The 13,083-nt window shown below is 38.1% G+C and overlaps 1 protein-coding gene across 1 annotated transcript in view; it reads left to right on the top strand.

The window, feature by feature from the left end:
* The window catches only part of mtcl2 (microtubule crosslinking factor 2), an 81,627-nt gene that overhangs the window by 49,404 nt on the left and 19,140 nt on the right, over nt 1–13,083 (top strand). The window contains exons 3-8 of the mRNA XM_073823508.1: nt 2,233–2,298; nt 4,451–5,764; nt 7,783–7,911; nt 10,826–10,951; nt 11,053–11,283; nt 11,905–12,051. Coding sequence (XP_073679609.1) covers nt 2,233–2,298; nt 4,451–5,764; nt 7,783–7,911; nt 10,826–10,951; nt 11,053–11,283; nt 11,905–12,051 — 2,013 coding nt within the window. The remainder of the gene's footprint in view (nt 1–2,232; nt 2,299–4,450; nt 5,765–7,782; nt 7,912–10,825; nt 10,952–11,052; nt 11,284–11,904; nt 12,052–13,083) is intronic.

Genomic DNA, 13,083 nt, shown 5'->3' with positions numbered 1-13,083 from the left:
CTACTTATGCTAGAAACAAGCTAGGAACATGCTAATTGTGCTAAAACATGTATGATAATCATGTTACAAACGTGTTAGCAATATGCTAGAAACATGCTAATCATGTTAAAATCATGTTAACAAAATGGTAGCAACATGCATATGATGCACGAAACAACATGGTAATGAGAAAAACCTGCTAGCAACATGCTATAAACATGTTAACAACATGCTAGCAACTTGCTATCACGTCTAGTATCTTGTAAATACATCTAGTTTTTCAGTAATCTGTTAAATTTAGATGTATGTAACGTTACAAAGCAAATAAAAAGATCTCTTGCTACGTCATTTTGATCTTGACTTGTAGTTGCAGCTTTTAGACCAGAAGTGATCAGTGTTTGAACAAGTTATTGTTTTATTGTTATTCCCATCATGTGAAAAAAATCTGGAACTTAGTTCACAAACTCTCCAAAATGAACGCTTTGCCACGCCTGCCAGTGCCGCTGAGTTACAAGGCATGAAATTGTGTTTTACATTGCATTATTTTGCAATACTTCTGTTTAAAATATGTGACCCTGGACCACAAAACCAGTCTTAAGTCGCTGGGGTATGTTTGTAGCAATAGCCAAAAATACATAGTATGGGTCAAAATTATTGATTTTTCTTTTATGCCAAAAATCTTTAAGAAATTAAGTAAAGTTCATGTTCCATGAAGATTTTTTGTAATATTCCTACTGTAAATATATCAAAATGTAATTTTTGATTAGTAATATGCATTGTTAAGAACCTAATTTGGACAACTTTAAAGGTGATTTTCTCAGTATTTTAATTTTTTTGCTCCCTCAGATTCCAGATTTCAAATAGATTTATCTCGGCCAAATATTGTCCTATCCTAACAAACCATACATCAATAGAAAGCTTATTTACTAAGCTTTCATATTATATATACATCTCAGTTTTGTAAAATTTAACCTTATGACTGGTTTTGTGGTCCAGGGTCACATATATATTTTGGTTCCTATAGCTGTTTAGTGGTGAGCCATTGTCTTTAGTAAAACTGCTCATATTGTAATTCCGTTCCCCATATTTTCATGTTGGTTGCTTAATATGAGGAATATTCCATGTTCATGTTGCCACATGACTTCTGGAAGGGGTAAAAAGAACTTATTCGCACACGCTTTGCACACTATGAGTCATGAAAGATGTTTTCTTTAGTAGACAGTTTGAACTGTCTTTAAACTGTTCATGTTACTCAAATCAGTGAGGGTCAATCTATTGGCAAATACAAATATTCTTGCAAACGTCAATTAAAAAAACGTATAATATGAAATTGTGAAAGTGAGTGTCACAAGAAAGAGACTGTTTGGGAAACACATCCATTGCATTAGAAAGGCAGAATTGCATCAGCCTGGCAAGTGGATGGAATTTTATCATGACTGTGTGGAGTGCAAGAGCAGGAAGCACTCAGTCACTATAGTGAGTGTGAGTGAGTGTGCTCGTGCTGGAGGAGTCATACACAGAAGAAAACCCCATTACACAGCATGTGTATACACACACTGTACAGCCGTTACATGTTCAGGCCTTGTGGGAGTTAGTAGAGGGATAAATGACGTTGCTATAATCTCATTATGTTCAGACTTCTTTTCCACACACTCAGCAAAACACATTAAATTAAAATAAACAGTGGCACAAAAATGGTCGATACACTGCTAAGTCAGTGCCTTCATTTTCTTTCAGCACAAATCTATTGATTTTAATGAAGTTTAGTGCCATTAAAAGCTGCATTGCCATTAACCTGTGCCATTCTGTCAGCCCATATACCACAGAAAGTGAAAATTGAATTTCACGCAGCAGTCTGTCTGTATTCACCCAAACAGCACCCATTCTCCTGTGCTATTTTATGCAATAAGGCTGTGCTATATTGTGAATATGTACTAACTAATCAGCATCCAAGACTCTTTTTTTATTTGTTTTATAATGTCTTTCCTTCTCCTATCTCCTTTTCTGCAGTGACGTTTTTTTTATTTCATTGAAACAATGAAAAACCTCACTCTTTGATGTGTATCAGTTTAATTCCATGCTGGTTTCCTGCCAAATTATGATTTATTTAGTGAATAAAATATCGTAAAGAGAGAGATAGAAGTGATGGTGTGTTATCAGAGTGGATGAGCGGTGGCTGGGGAGGGGATTTTCAAGAGTTACTCATTCATGTTTTTACACATTTTAAATTAATTTATCATCTTTTCTCTCTAGAACTCTTTGAAGAAGAGAGGTGCCAGACCAACAAACAACAAACCTGATAAAAAACCATCGCCTCAGGTAATACATACTAATACTACAATACATTAGATGACTTGTTATGCTGCTATTGTGATATTATTACGATCTGAACGAGGACTGGTAAAGTACACATTGATATCAGACTGTACTTATAGAAGCAGGTGTTATCAATTTAAAATGTTTATTGTCATTGTTCTATTATTTCTTAAAGAGATAGTTCGCCTAAAAATGAAAATTCTGTCATGAATTACTCACCCTCATGTCGTTCCAAACCTGTAAGACCGTTCATCTTCGAAACACGAATAAAGATATTTTTGATGAAATCCGAGAGCTTTCTGACCCTGCATAGACAGCAATGCAACTGAAACGTTCAAGGCCCAGAAAGGTAGTAAAGACATTGTTAAAATAGTCCATTTGACATCAGTGGTTAAAATTTTATAAAGCTATGAAATAATGCAAAAATAATGACTTTATTTAACAATTTCCTTTCTGCCATATTGGTCTTTGATGGACATTTACGACAGTACCACAACATGCATGCATCGATTAATCGGAAAGTAAGCAAAACCGAAATTCAGAATCTCTAACTGACGTAAAAGTTGGTTATTTCGCATTGGACCAATCAGAAGCATTGCAAGCTTTTGTTTACAGTAGCAGGTTTGATGGCAACATGGAGGAGTAGTCTATGCTCTGCTTTTTTAAGCCATTCCAAAAAAATTAGCATTTAAGTAATCAAGATTTTGAATTTAGGTCATATTGTCCAGCCCTACGTTGTGGTACTCTTCTGAATGCGCGTCAAAGGCTGACACGAAAGAAAATAAATTGTTAAATAAAATAGTTATTTTTTTATTTTTTCGCGCACAAACATTTTTCTCGTAGCTTTATAAAATACAGTCTGTTCTGAAGATGAATGAAGGTCTTAGAGGTTTGGAACAACATGAGGTTGAGTAATCAATGACAGAATTTTCATTTTTGGGTGAACTATCCCTTTAAGGCCATTATGGTTGTGGTCTACTTTCTTGATCAGCTTCTACAAAGTGGTCTTGGTTCAGATATTACTGTACAGACCAAATGCATTTATCACAAAAGAGATCCTAAAAAGTTGTTCTTGTTACCTTCTTGCATAACCTGACTACAAAAAATTATAAAAATAAAAGTAATAAATATAAATATTTAAAAATAATAATAAAAAAAGATTATTGCGACTTATCTCACAATTCTTAGAAATAAAGTCACAATTGCGAGTTATAAAGTCAGAATTACGAGATATAAACACACAGGTCAGAATTGTAAGATACAAACTCACAGTTCTGAGAAATAAGGTCGCAATTGCGAGTTATAAGGTCAGAATTATGAGAAATAACCTACAATTCTGAGAAATTAAGTAAAAATTATGAGATACAAACTCACAGTTCTGAGAAATAAATTTGCAATTGTGTGATATATACTTGCAGTTGTGTGTTATAAAGCCAGAATTGCATGATATAAACTTGCAGTTGTGAGTTATAAAGTTAGAATTACGAGATATAAACTCACAATTCTGAGAAATGAAGTCATAATTATGTGATATAAACTCGCAATTGCGAGTTAAGTCAGAATTTTAAGATACAAACTTGCAATTTTGAGAAAAAAGTCAGAGTTGCAAGATAAAAGAGTCTAAATTGTGAGAAAAAAATTGTGTGTTTTGTGCTAAAATATATATGTTTAAAACACGTCTTAAAACCCATTTTTATTCTTTGGCTTTTGGCCTCAGTGAGACTTAGTTTCTTAATAACTTAATTAGTTATAAATGTATCTGTTTGTTTCATTTTTTTTTTTTTTTGTGAATGTTGATTGTTTTAGTTTTTAATGTACAGCACTTTGTGTCAGCTGTGGCTGTTTTAAAGTGCTTTATAAATAAAGTTAATGATGATGAAGTTGATGATATGTGAGCAATTATTATCATTATAGGTCATGGAAGTTCAGCTTTTAGTCCGTGAAAGTCAGGGAATTTTGACATTTGGCTTAGAGCGGGAACCCTGTTATGCGGCAAGGACATTACCCCACCTTAGCCAATGGCTTTTTGATTTTGGTTCAAGATCAGAAGATTTAGCAAGTTGAAGTGGTGGTGGAAGAGGGGTATAGGGATAGCATATTGTTCAATATTGAAGCAGCTAGTAATTGTCTCGTTTCTGCAAATCTTCCTCTCCAGCCTCCAGAGGACAGTTCAGACCTAAAGTGCCAGCTTCACTTCGCCAAAGAGGAGTCAGCTCTCATGTGCAAGAAGCTCACCAAGATGGTCAAAGACAATGAGGCCATGAGGGAGGAACTGGCAAAGTATCGCTCTGTGTACGGAGAGGTTGATGCCTCACTAACTGTTGAAGAGGTCGCTGATTCTCCTCACACCCGAGAGGCTGAGGTCAAAGTCCACCTGAAACTGGTAGAAGAGGAGGCAAACCTCCTAAGCCGACGGATCGTAGAGTTGGAGGTGGAGAACCGCGGCCTTCGTGCCGAAATGGACGACATGAAGATCCAAGATTCCCCAGGTGGAGTCGGCATCCCGGGTGGAGTCGGAAATCAGCTTCTGCTTTCAACATCTGAGAATGTGATGGAGCTACAGCGGCACTTACAGTTTGTAGAAGAAGAGGCGGATCTGCTGCGGCGCTCTCTGATAGAAATGGAAGAGCAGAACAAGCTCTTGATGAACGAGATTAACCATTACAAGTCTGAGCTTCCCCCTGTCACTGAGATAGAGCCGTCGTCATCCACAACCATCACTTCACCCACAATCCTTCCTGGTGATTCTGAAGATGGAGAATCTGAACTAAACGAAGCCAGCCATAAAGAATTACATGCTGCCAGGCTTCAGATCTCAGAGCTGAACGGCAAAGTAAAAAAGCTTCAGTATGAGAACCGCGTACTTCTCTCTAACCTTCAACGATGCGACTTGGCTTCCAACCAAGGCTCCGCGCGTCCAGCGTTGGAGACCGATGCTGAAGCAGGGGACTCGGCTGAGTGCCTCCCCAGCCAGGCGCATCGCGAAGGCCCGGTTGGCGATGAGCAGAACGATATTCTAGAGGAGAAGAATCTGATAGTTTCAGGAACAAGTCACACTCATACAGCTCAGTGCCTCAGCATAAAAGACCTCCTTGCCATTCGCGACCAGGCGCAACTTGTTACCTCAGCCATTCAGCTTCTGACGTCACCCGACCCATCTTGTATCTCACCAGACGGTGTCTATCGTAAGATTACGACAAATGAGTCTGCAGAACCGGTTCTGCTTGAGAAGAGCCAGGCTGAGAACTCCACGCTGCCCCTTGTGGAGGCCTTGCATGGCAGACTGCAGTCCCTCCAGGCTCAGCTACAGGCCCTCAGTGAGAGGGTGGATGCCCTGGGGCAACCCCCAGAGAGGGAGCGTGTGGAAGGGATGTCCTTGATGCCCCTGTTGTCGGAGGCTGAGGACCCTGCAGCAAACTGCTCATGCCCTGCAGATGCTCAGTTCAACCAGTACACGACCCAACAGAAGGTATGCAACACAATCTCTTGGTCAGATATTCCGTTGCATCTTTATTCTTTTCTTTTTGCTTGGATTTTTGTCTGTTTTTATCTGCAATTTTTCTTTTCGTTGCTTTGCCTGATTAGATCATTGAGTTTGCCTTAGAAAGGTTTGCCGACCACTATAACAATGCATGCTTGTAGCGCATAATAAGGCCTCATAGTGGATAGCATTTAGGCCTCTAATGGAGTAGATCACCGTTACGAACTGACCTGTTATGAAAGTTTTTATTTTGATTGGAGAATCCACTGTTTTGGTATTACAGTAGGTATTTTTATGTCATTACATTCAAATGTGACCAAATAGTATACGTTTGTTTGTAAAGTATATTTATTTATTTTAGAATTTAGATTTTGCATTTTTAACCTGACTATTCAAGCGATCATAAGTTGGCTAATCCATGCATGTTAGCAAATAAGTGTAAAATCATTATTTGATATTCATAGATATTTCTAAAGAATGATAGTAGCGTAGCCTCTTAAAGAAGAAGTTCACTTCCAAAATAAAAAATGCCTGATAATTTACTCACCCCCATGTCATCCAAGATGTTCATGTCTTTCTTTCTTCAGTTGAAAAAAAATGTAAGGTTTTTGAAGAAACGTTTCCAGGATTTTTCTCCATAGACGCCAACATGTTAAAGGTCCAAACTAGAGTTTCAGTGCAGCTGTAAAGGACTCTACACAATCCCAGACAAGGAATAACGGTGTTATCTAGTAAAACGATCGATAATTTGCTAAAAAAAAATTTATGTATCATACCATTTTGGTATATTTAACCACAAATGCTTGTCTTGCACTTGCTGGACTTCACTCAATAAGTAATCACGTTGGAAAGGTCACGCATGACTTGGACGAAAGTACCAACCCAGTGTTTACGAAGCAAACGTGCAAAGAAAGTAAAATAATAAAAAAAAGTAAAACAACGATGTCTGACGATTTTGAATTTGGAGGAGAAAATGAGATGGAGGTTTTCGCCCTACCCTACCTTTTTGAAGCGAAATACATAGACGAATAACTAACTGAGCATGACCTTTCCTACTTGAATATGTAATAAGACCCTTATTCCTCAGCTGGGATCGTGTAGAGCCATTTGAAGCTGCATTGAAACTGCAATTTGGACCTTTAATCCATTGGCCTCCATTGAAGTCCACTACAGTATATGGAGAAAAATCCTGTAAGGTTTTCCTCAAAAACCTTAATTCCTTTGCGACTGAAGTCAAAAAGACATGAACATCTTGGATGACATGGGGGTGAGTAAATTATCAGGAATTTCTTATTCTGAAAGTAAACTTCCCTTTAAAGGAGCAGGTCATCATTTTCTCATCCTCATGTCATAAAAAATCTGTATGAGTTTCTTTTGTTTGTGGAACATAAAAGAAGACATTTTGAAGTTGTATTTGTTCATCCATAGAAAATCAGTGGGGTCCAGTACAGCACTTTTGTATTAGACACATTTGGATGAATCTAACAGGCATTCATTTAGGCTCCATTAGAGGCCCAACTCTTGAGATCCAATCCAGACTTTTCCCTTCCTCCTTCTCTCCCTCTTTTTCCTCACTGCATGGGCACCATGACCTGTGGTCGCTGCTACATTTCTCCCTTTGTTTTTCTTCTCCCTCTCTTTATGATTCCTTTGTTTCCCTCTACTCCATTTCCTGTTTCCTCCTCCTCCTCAAACCAAAGATGATGCTTTCCCTACTTGTTGTTTTGTTTCTTTTTGCCATTTTGTCTGATATCACAATGACCAAACTGTTTTTCCTATACATACTTTTCATCGTCTTGTGATTTTTTATTTGCTGGTGATGGGTATCACTATGCCTTTTCCCCATGTTTCATTTGTCATTTTGTTTAAATGTGTCTATTCTGCCCTTACATCACTCCATTCCTTCATCATATTCCTCTTGATCTTGTCTGTCTTCTATCATGCTCGTCTTTTATTGTTGTTTTTTTGTTTTCCTTCATTAACTTGCCCATGCATGCATGCAACAGCCTGACTCTAGAGACCAGCCAGACTGTGAGGTCAAAGTTCACCTGTGCAAGGCAGAGGAGGAGAGCAACAGCCACAAAGACAGCAACAAGGACGAGGGATCTGACTTAAAGGAAACAAACTCTGATCTGGTAAGGCACTAAAACATGCACACACAAAAACATTTCACTTCTGTTAGTGTCTTACAGTTGAACACACACTGGCTGTGTTCCAAAACTCATTGCTCGTCTGGACGGTTTTGGACAAAATCTTCATACATAAGGCAATCCCAGAATGCATATAATCCACAGAATTAGTGGTTCTATCAGTTGATAATTAGTACATTTCAAAAGCTCAGAAGCTACAATGAGGACTTACGGTCACTCAAATCCGAGGTTCACAGGGAATTTGGAAATTAGATTCTAGGTAATGGCTGCAAAAGTCTATTAAATGGGACATTCATAGACTCTGAAGAATATTTATGTGGTTACAATATAAAAATACCCATGTGTTCATAAATAAAACAAGACCTGTTCACCCATGGAGAGATATGAGCAAGTATAGTTCTCGCTGCCAACGCGGTTTAGTTTTGCTCTAATCCCACTACGCTCTTACGTTACACTATATTTACCTCAGTACAGAAGCTGATGTGTTTGTACAGGATGTCTTATGAGGCTGAGGCCTACTTCTTTATTTTTTCTGGTAGATTTGGTGCAGTTTGGATCTGTTAAGTTTGTTAAAGACTACATAAATATCTCCTGAGAAATATGCAGTATTTAAATTGAGGACAGTTTAAAGTTTTGACATTATGATTAAAAATAGTCCATTATGCTGAGCTTTAAATCATGAAAGAACGCATTATGTAATTTGGTGTCCCACTCGCTGTGCCAAACGCCCTTGCAGCATTCCAGTGAAACCTCCAGCCATCAACAGTTTCCACCCAAACAATTAATCACCCAGCATTTCTACAAAATAGCAAATGTGATTTTCACAAAGAAAAGGAGAAAACTGCCATCTTGTGCTCAAGCTCTGATCTCATGTGATGAAATTTGGCGAGAGCTCATTCGATGTTGGACTGATGTTGCTAGAGTAAAACGACTAGGGATGCAAAACAAAAAAAAGTATGTTCAGACTGGTTTCCTCACCTTCTTAGAGGGCTCTATATACAGTGCCTAGCAAAAGTATTCATACCCCTTAATTTGTACAATTTTGTTATGTTGCTGCCTTATGTTAAACTCCTTAAGAAAACAAAACAGGTTTTTAACAACTTTGCAAATGTATTAAAAATTAAAAACTGTGATTCCGTTGCATAAGTATTCACACCCTTATCTGGGACAGTTGAAATTTACCACAGGAGCATTCATATTGCTTGTAGATGTTATTACACTTCGAATGGAGTTAACCTGTGGCAAGTTCAATTGAATAGGTATGATTTGGAAAGGCATACACACGTCTTAATAAGGTCTATAAAAGATCCAACAGCTGAAAATGCATATCAGAAGAAAAATTAAGCTCTGAGATAAAAAAAAAACTGTCTGTAGAGCTCAGAAACAGAATTGCATCAAGCCACACATCTGTGGAAGATTTCAAAAACAATTCTGCTGCACTGAAGGTTCACAGAAGCATGTAGTCTCTGTTACCCTTAATAGAAGAAGTCCGAAATAACTAGGACTCTATCTAGAGCTGGCCTTCTGGACAAACTGAGCAATTGATGGAGAAGGGCCTTGGGCTAGAGTGGTGACTAAGAAGCTGATGGTCACTCTAGTTGAGCTCCATGATTATATATGAAGATGGGAGAAACTTACAGAAGGACAAACATCACTACAACACTCCACCAATCTTGGCTTTATGGTGGTTTGGCAAGACTCAAACCTCTCCTCAGTGAAGACACATGAAAACACACTTGGAATTTGCAAAAAAACACCTAAAGGACCCTCAGATTGTGAGAAACAAGATTCTCTGGTTTGATGAACCTCAATTCCAAGCATCATGTTTGAAGGAAACCAGACACTGCTCATCACCTGCAGAGTACCATCTTAAAAGTAAAGTGTGGTGGTAGTAGCCTCATGCTGCGGGGTTGTTTTTTAGTGGCAGGAACTGAGGGACTCTTCAGAGTAGAAGAAAAGCTCATTGCACCAAAATATTGAGATAGCCTTAATGAAAACCTAGTCCAGAGCAATCAGAACCTCAGACTGGGCAGAAGGTTCAACTTCCAACAGGACAATAAACCTAAGAACACAGCAAGAGTGGCTTATAGACAACTCTGTGAATGTCCTTGAGTGGTCCAGCCAGAGCCTGGGCTTGAACTCAATCAAACATTTCTGGAGAACCTGAAAATGTCTGCCAGACCCCATCCAAGCTGACAAAGCTTGAGTTGTGAAGAGGTGAGGTTGAAGAATGGCAGATAATTGCTAAATATTGATGTGCAAATCTTGTTGCATCATACCCAAAAAAGACTTGAGGCTGTAAAGCTTCAGTTAAGTACTGAGATAAGGGTATGAATACTTATGCAATATACTTATTTCAGTTTTTATTTTTATTTTTAATAAATATATGAGGTTGTGACAATTCTGTTTTCACTTTGTCATTATGGCGCGTGGATTGTAGATTGTTGAGGAGGAAAAAGTTGAAAGAAAAGATGAAAAAAAAAGAAGGGGTATGAATACTTTCGCAAGGCACTGTAAGTCTTGAGAAACAAGTTAGTCTATTATTAACTTAACACGATTGTGACGCAAAGGGCTTTAAAAACAGCCAAAGACACCCATCTGCAAGTGTGTGCCTGTTGCTGACTATTTTAGGCTGTGTTCTAAACTATTGTTTTACAGAAAGAAGAATAATACAGACTGTATTTTCTGCAAACTTGATATCATAATCAGACAGATTCAGATCTAATTTGATGTGGTTATTATTTTGCCATTGTAGCATTTGACATTTGCTGTACATGGCAGCATGTTTTGCCATTTGTTTTTTGCAATTTATTTGTATCACAAATACTCTGCAGCTACAGCATTTACCAATTACTTGCATTCTCTTTCTCCTTCTCTCTGTTTTCATGTTGTTCTCTAGCTGACAGAGCAGGTTGGCGAGCTGCACGCTCTGTTGTCTGAGGCGAGAGAGAAGGCTCAGGGAGCGCAGGAAGCGCTGTCACAGGAGAGACAGGCGCGCCACAACGACACACATAAATTCTCTCAGGTGCAAACACTTGATAACGCAAAACCCTAACCCTAAAATCTGATTGGTTGCAGACCTCAGGTTCTTTATTTTGATGTCTCTCTTTCATTCTCTGTCTATAGCTTCAGGAAGAGCATCAGAAGGCTCTCCTCCGCCGAGACTTCCAGCTGCAGAGTCTGAGTCTTCAGACGCGCCTGCAGCAGAAGCTGTGGAGTCAGGAGAGAAACCTGCTGGTGCAGGAGTCTCAGCAGCTCAAAGAAAGCCTGCTCCTCATCAGCCTCAAGCTGCGCTGGCTCCTTAAACAGTGGAGACTCGGCAAGAAACTAGACACCGAGAGCAAGGATATCCTAGAGGTGTGGAGCCTTTTTTATTTAACAGCTGAGGGCGAATTCACTAGGAATGAATTGTGCATGCTGAACACAGGTTTATTTGAACATTCTGTTTGCATTGTTTTATCACCTGATTCATTGAAGGTATTATGCAAATTGGTAAACACTGCAAACATCCTCACAAGGTCTGAGCGCAATCAGCAAGGCACAATTCTTTCACATTTGGAGCCTGATTAAACTGGATTGTGGGTGGTTACTGAATAAAATTGATCAGTGAAGTCATTTATAATGTTAGAAGAAATTTCAACTTTGTTAAATGTAGTTCTTCTAAATTCTCTTTTTTATTAAAGAATCATTAAAAATGTATCACAGTTTCCACAGAAATACAGAAAATTACAACTGTTTCAGAATCGATAATAAGGAATGTTTCTTGAGCAGCAAATCAGCATATTAGAATAATTTCTGAAGGATCATGTGACACTAAAGACTGGAGTAATGATGCTGAAAATTTAGCTTTGCATTACAGGAATTTTAAATTGTGATAATATTACACAATATTACTGTATTTTAAGCAAACAAAATTGTTTTAAACCGTAGTGTACTTTGTAAATATCATATAAGTCCGATTATTTTCATATTTTCCAGGTTAACAGTGTCAAAGATCTCCATATCCTGCTTGAGGAAGATGGTCTGTCCTCCCACTATGGAGACAACAAGATGTCAGCTGCTGAGGAGCAGCCACTCAACCCTACACCCAAAGAGCACAGCCTGGCAGAGAAAAGCTGCCCACAGGTGGGTTAAAACGCTTCTGCAGGACAATAACATGCTTTACATTTGGATTTCATTATAGTCAAGTCTTCTTGAGTATGTACAGTTGCAATCGAAATTATTCAATCCCCCAGAGACTGAAGTACTTTACAAATAAAAGCTTTTCTAAAGATCCACGACTTTATAAAAATTGCAGCTATAACAGATTACTGGCATATTAAAAGTGATAATGTCAATGTTTTCGAGTTAAAGGATTTTTTAATAACACAACTGTGTCATAATCATTCAACCACTGTTCAACATTGCTGTTTTTTAGTCAGTTATTTTGATGGTAGGGAACAAAATTGTCTTAAAAAACAATTAAGCCTTTAGAAACTCCATTAAAAAAACTGAATTAGCTTGAGCTGTTACAGATACATACATTTAGCCCATGCATGTGCTAAAGTTTAAGTAGCTACACTTAAATGACAAAGTCAACAGAGCTCTCACAAAAGCTGTAGAGAAGAAATTGTTTTATTAGAAATTTATTAGAAAGTTTAAGGCTATATGAAGATTTCCAAGACATTTAAAAGTTCCTAGAGACACAGCTGGCAGCATTATTCCTTAATTCAAAGTGTGAACAAAAAAAGCACAATAACAAAAAATGTTTGATCGGAGCAACTGAGAAAAACCTGCAATGTACAGCCAAAGACTAGCAAGATGACCCGACGAGAGGAGGAAAAATATTTTAATGCAGTTTATAAGCACTCTAGACAAGTCCTGCCGAATACCACTCCTGACCAAGAAGAAAAAAGGCCAACTTGAACATGCTAAAATTCATCTGGATAGACCTGTGGAGTTCTGGAAGAATGTTTTAAGGAGTGATGTGACCAAACTGGAACTTTTTGGTCCTGTTATGGGGTTGTTTTACTGTAGCAGGAAGTAGAAAACATGACTGTATGAAGGACATCCTGGATTCTTTGAAGTATCAGGCCATTTTGTCGAGAATTGTGATGCCTTTGGTGCAAAGACTGAAGCTGATGATCAGTGGACTTTCCTGCAGGACAATCATCCCAA

Source organism: Garra rufa, chromosome 18, assembly GCF_049309525.1.
Source record: "Garra rufa chromosome 18, GarRuf1.0, whole genome shotgun sequence".
In the NCBI taxonomy this organism is placed as follows: domain Eukaryota; kingdom Metazoa; phylum Chordata; class Actinopteri; order Cypriniformes; family Cyprinidae; genus Garra; species Garra rufa.
This window is presented reverse-complemented; position numbering and strand designations above follow the sequence as displayed.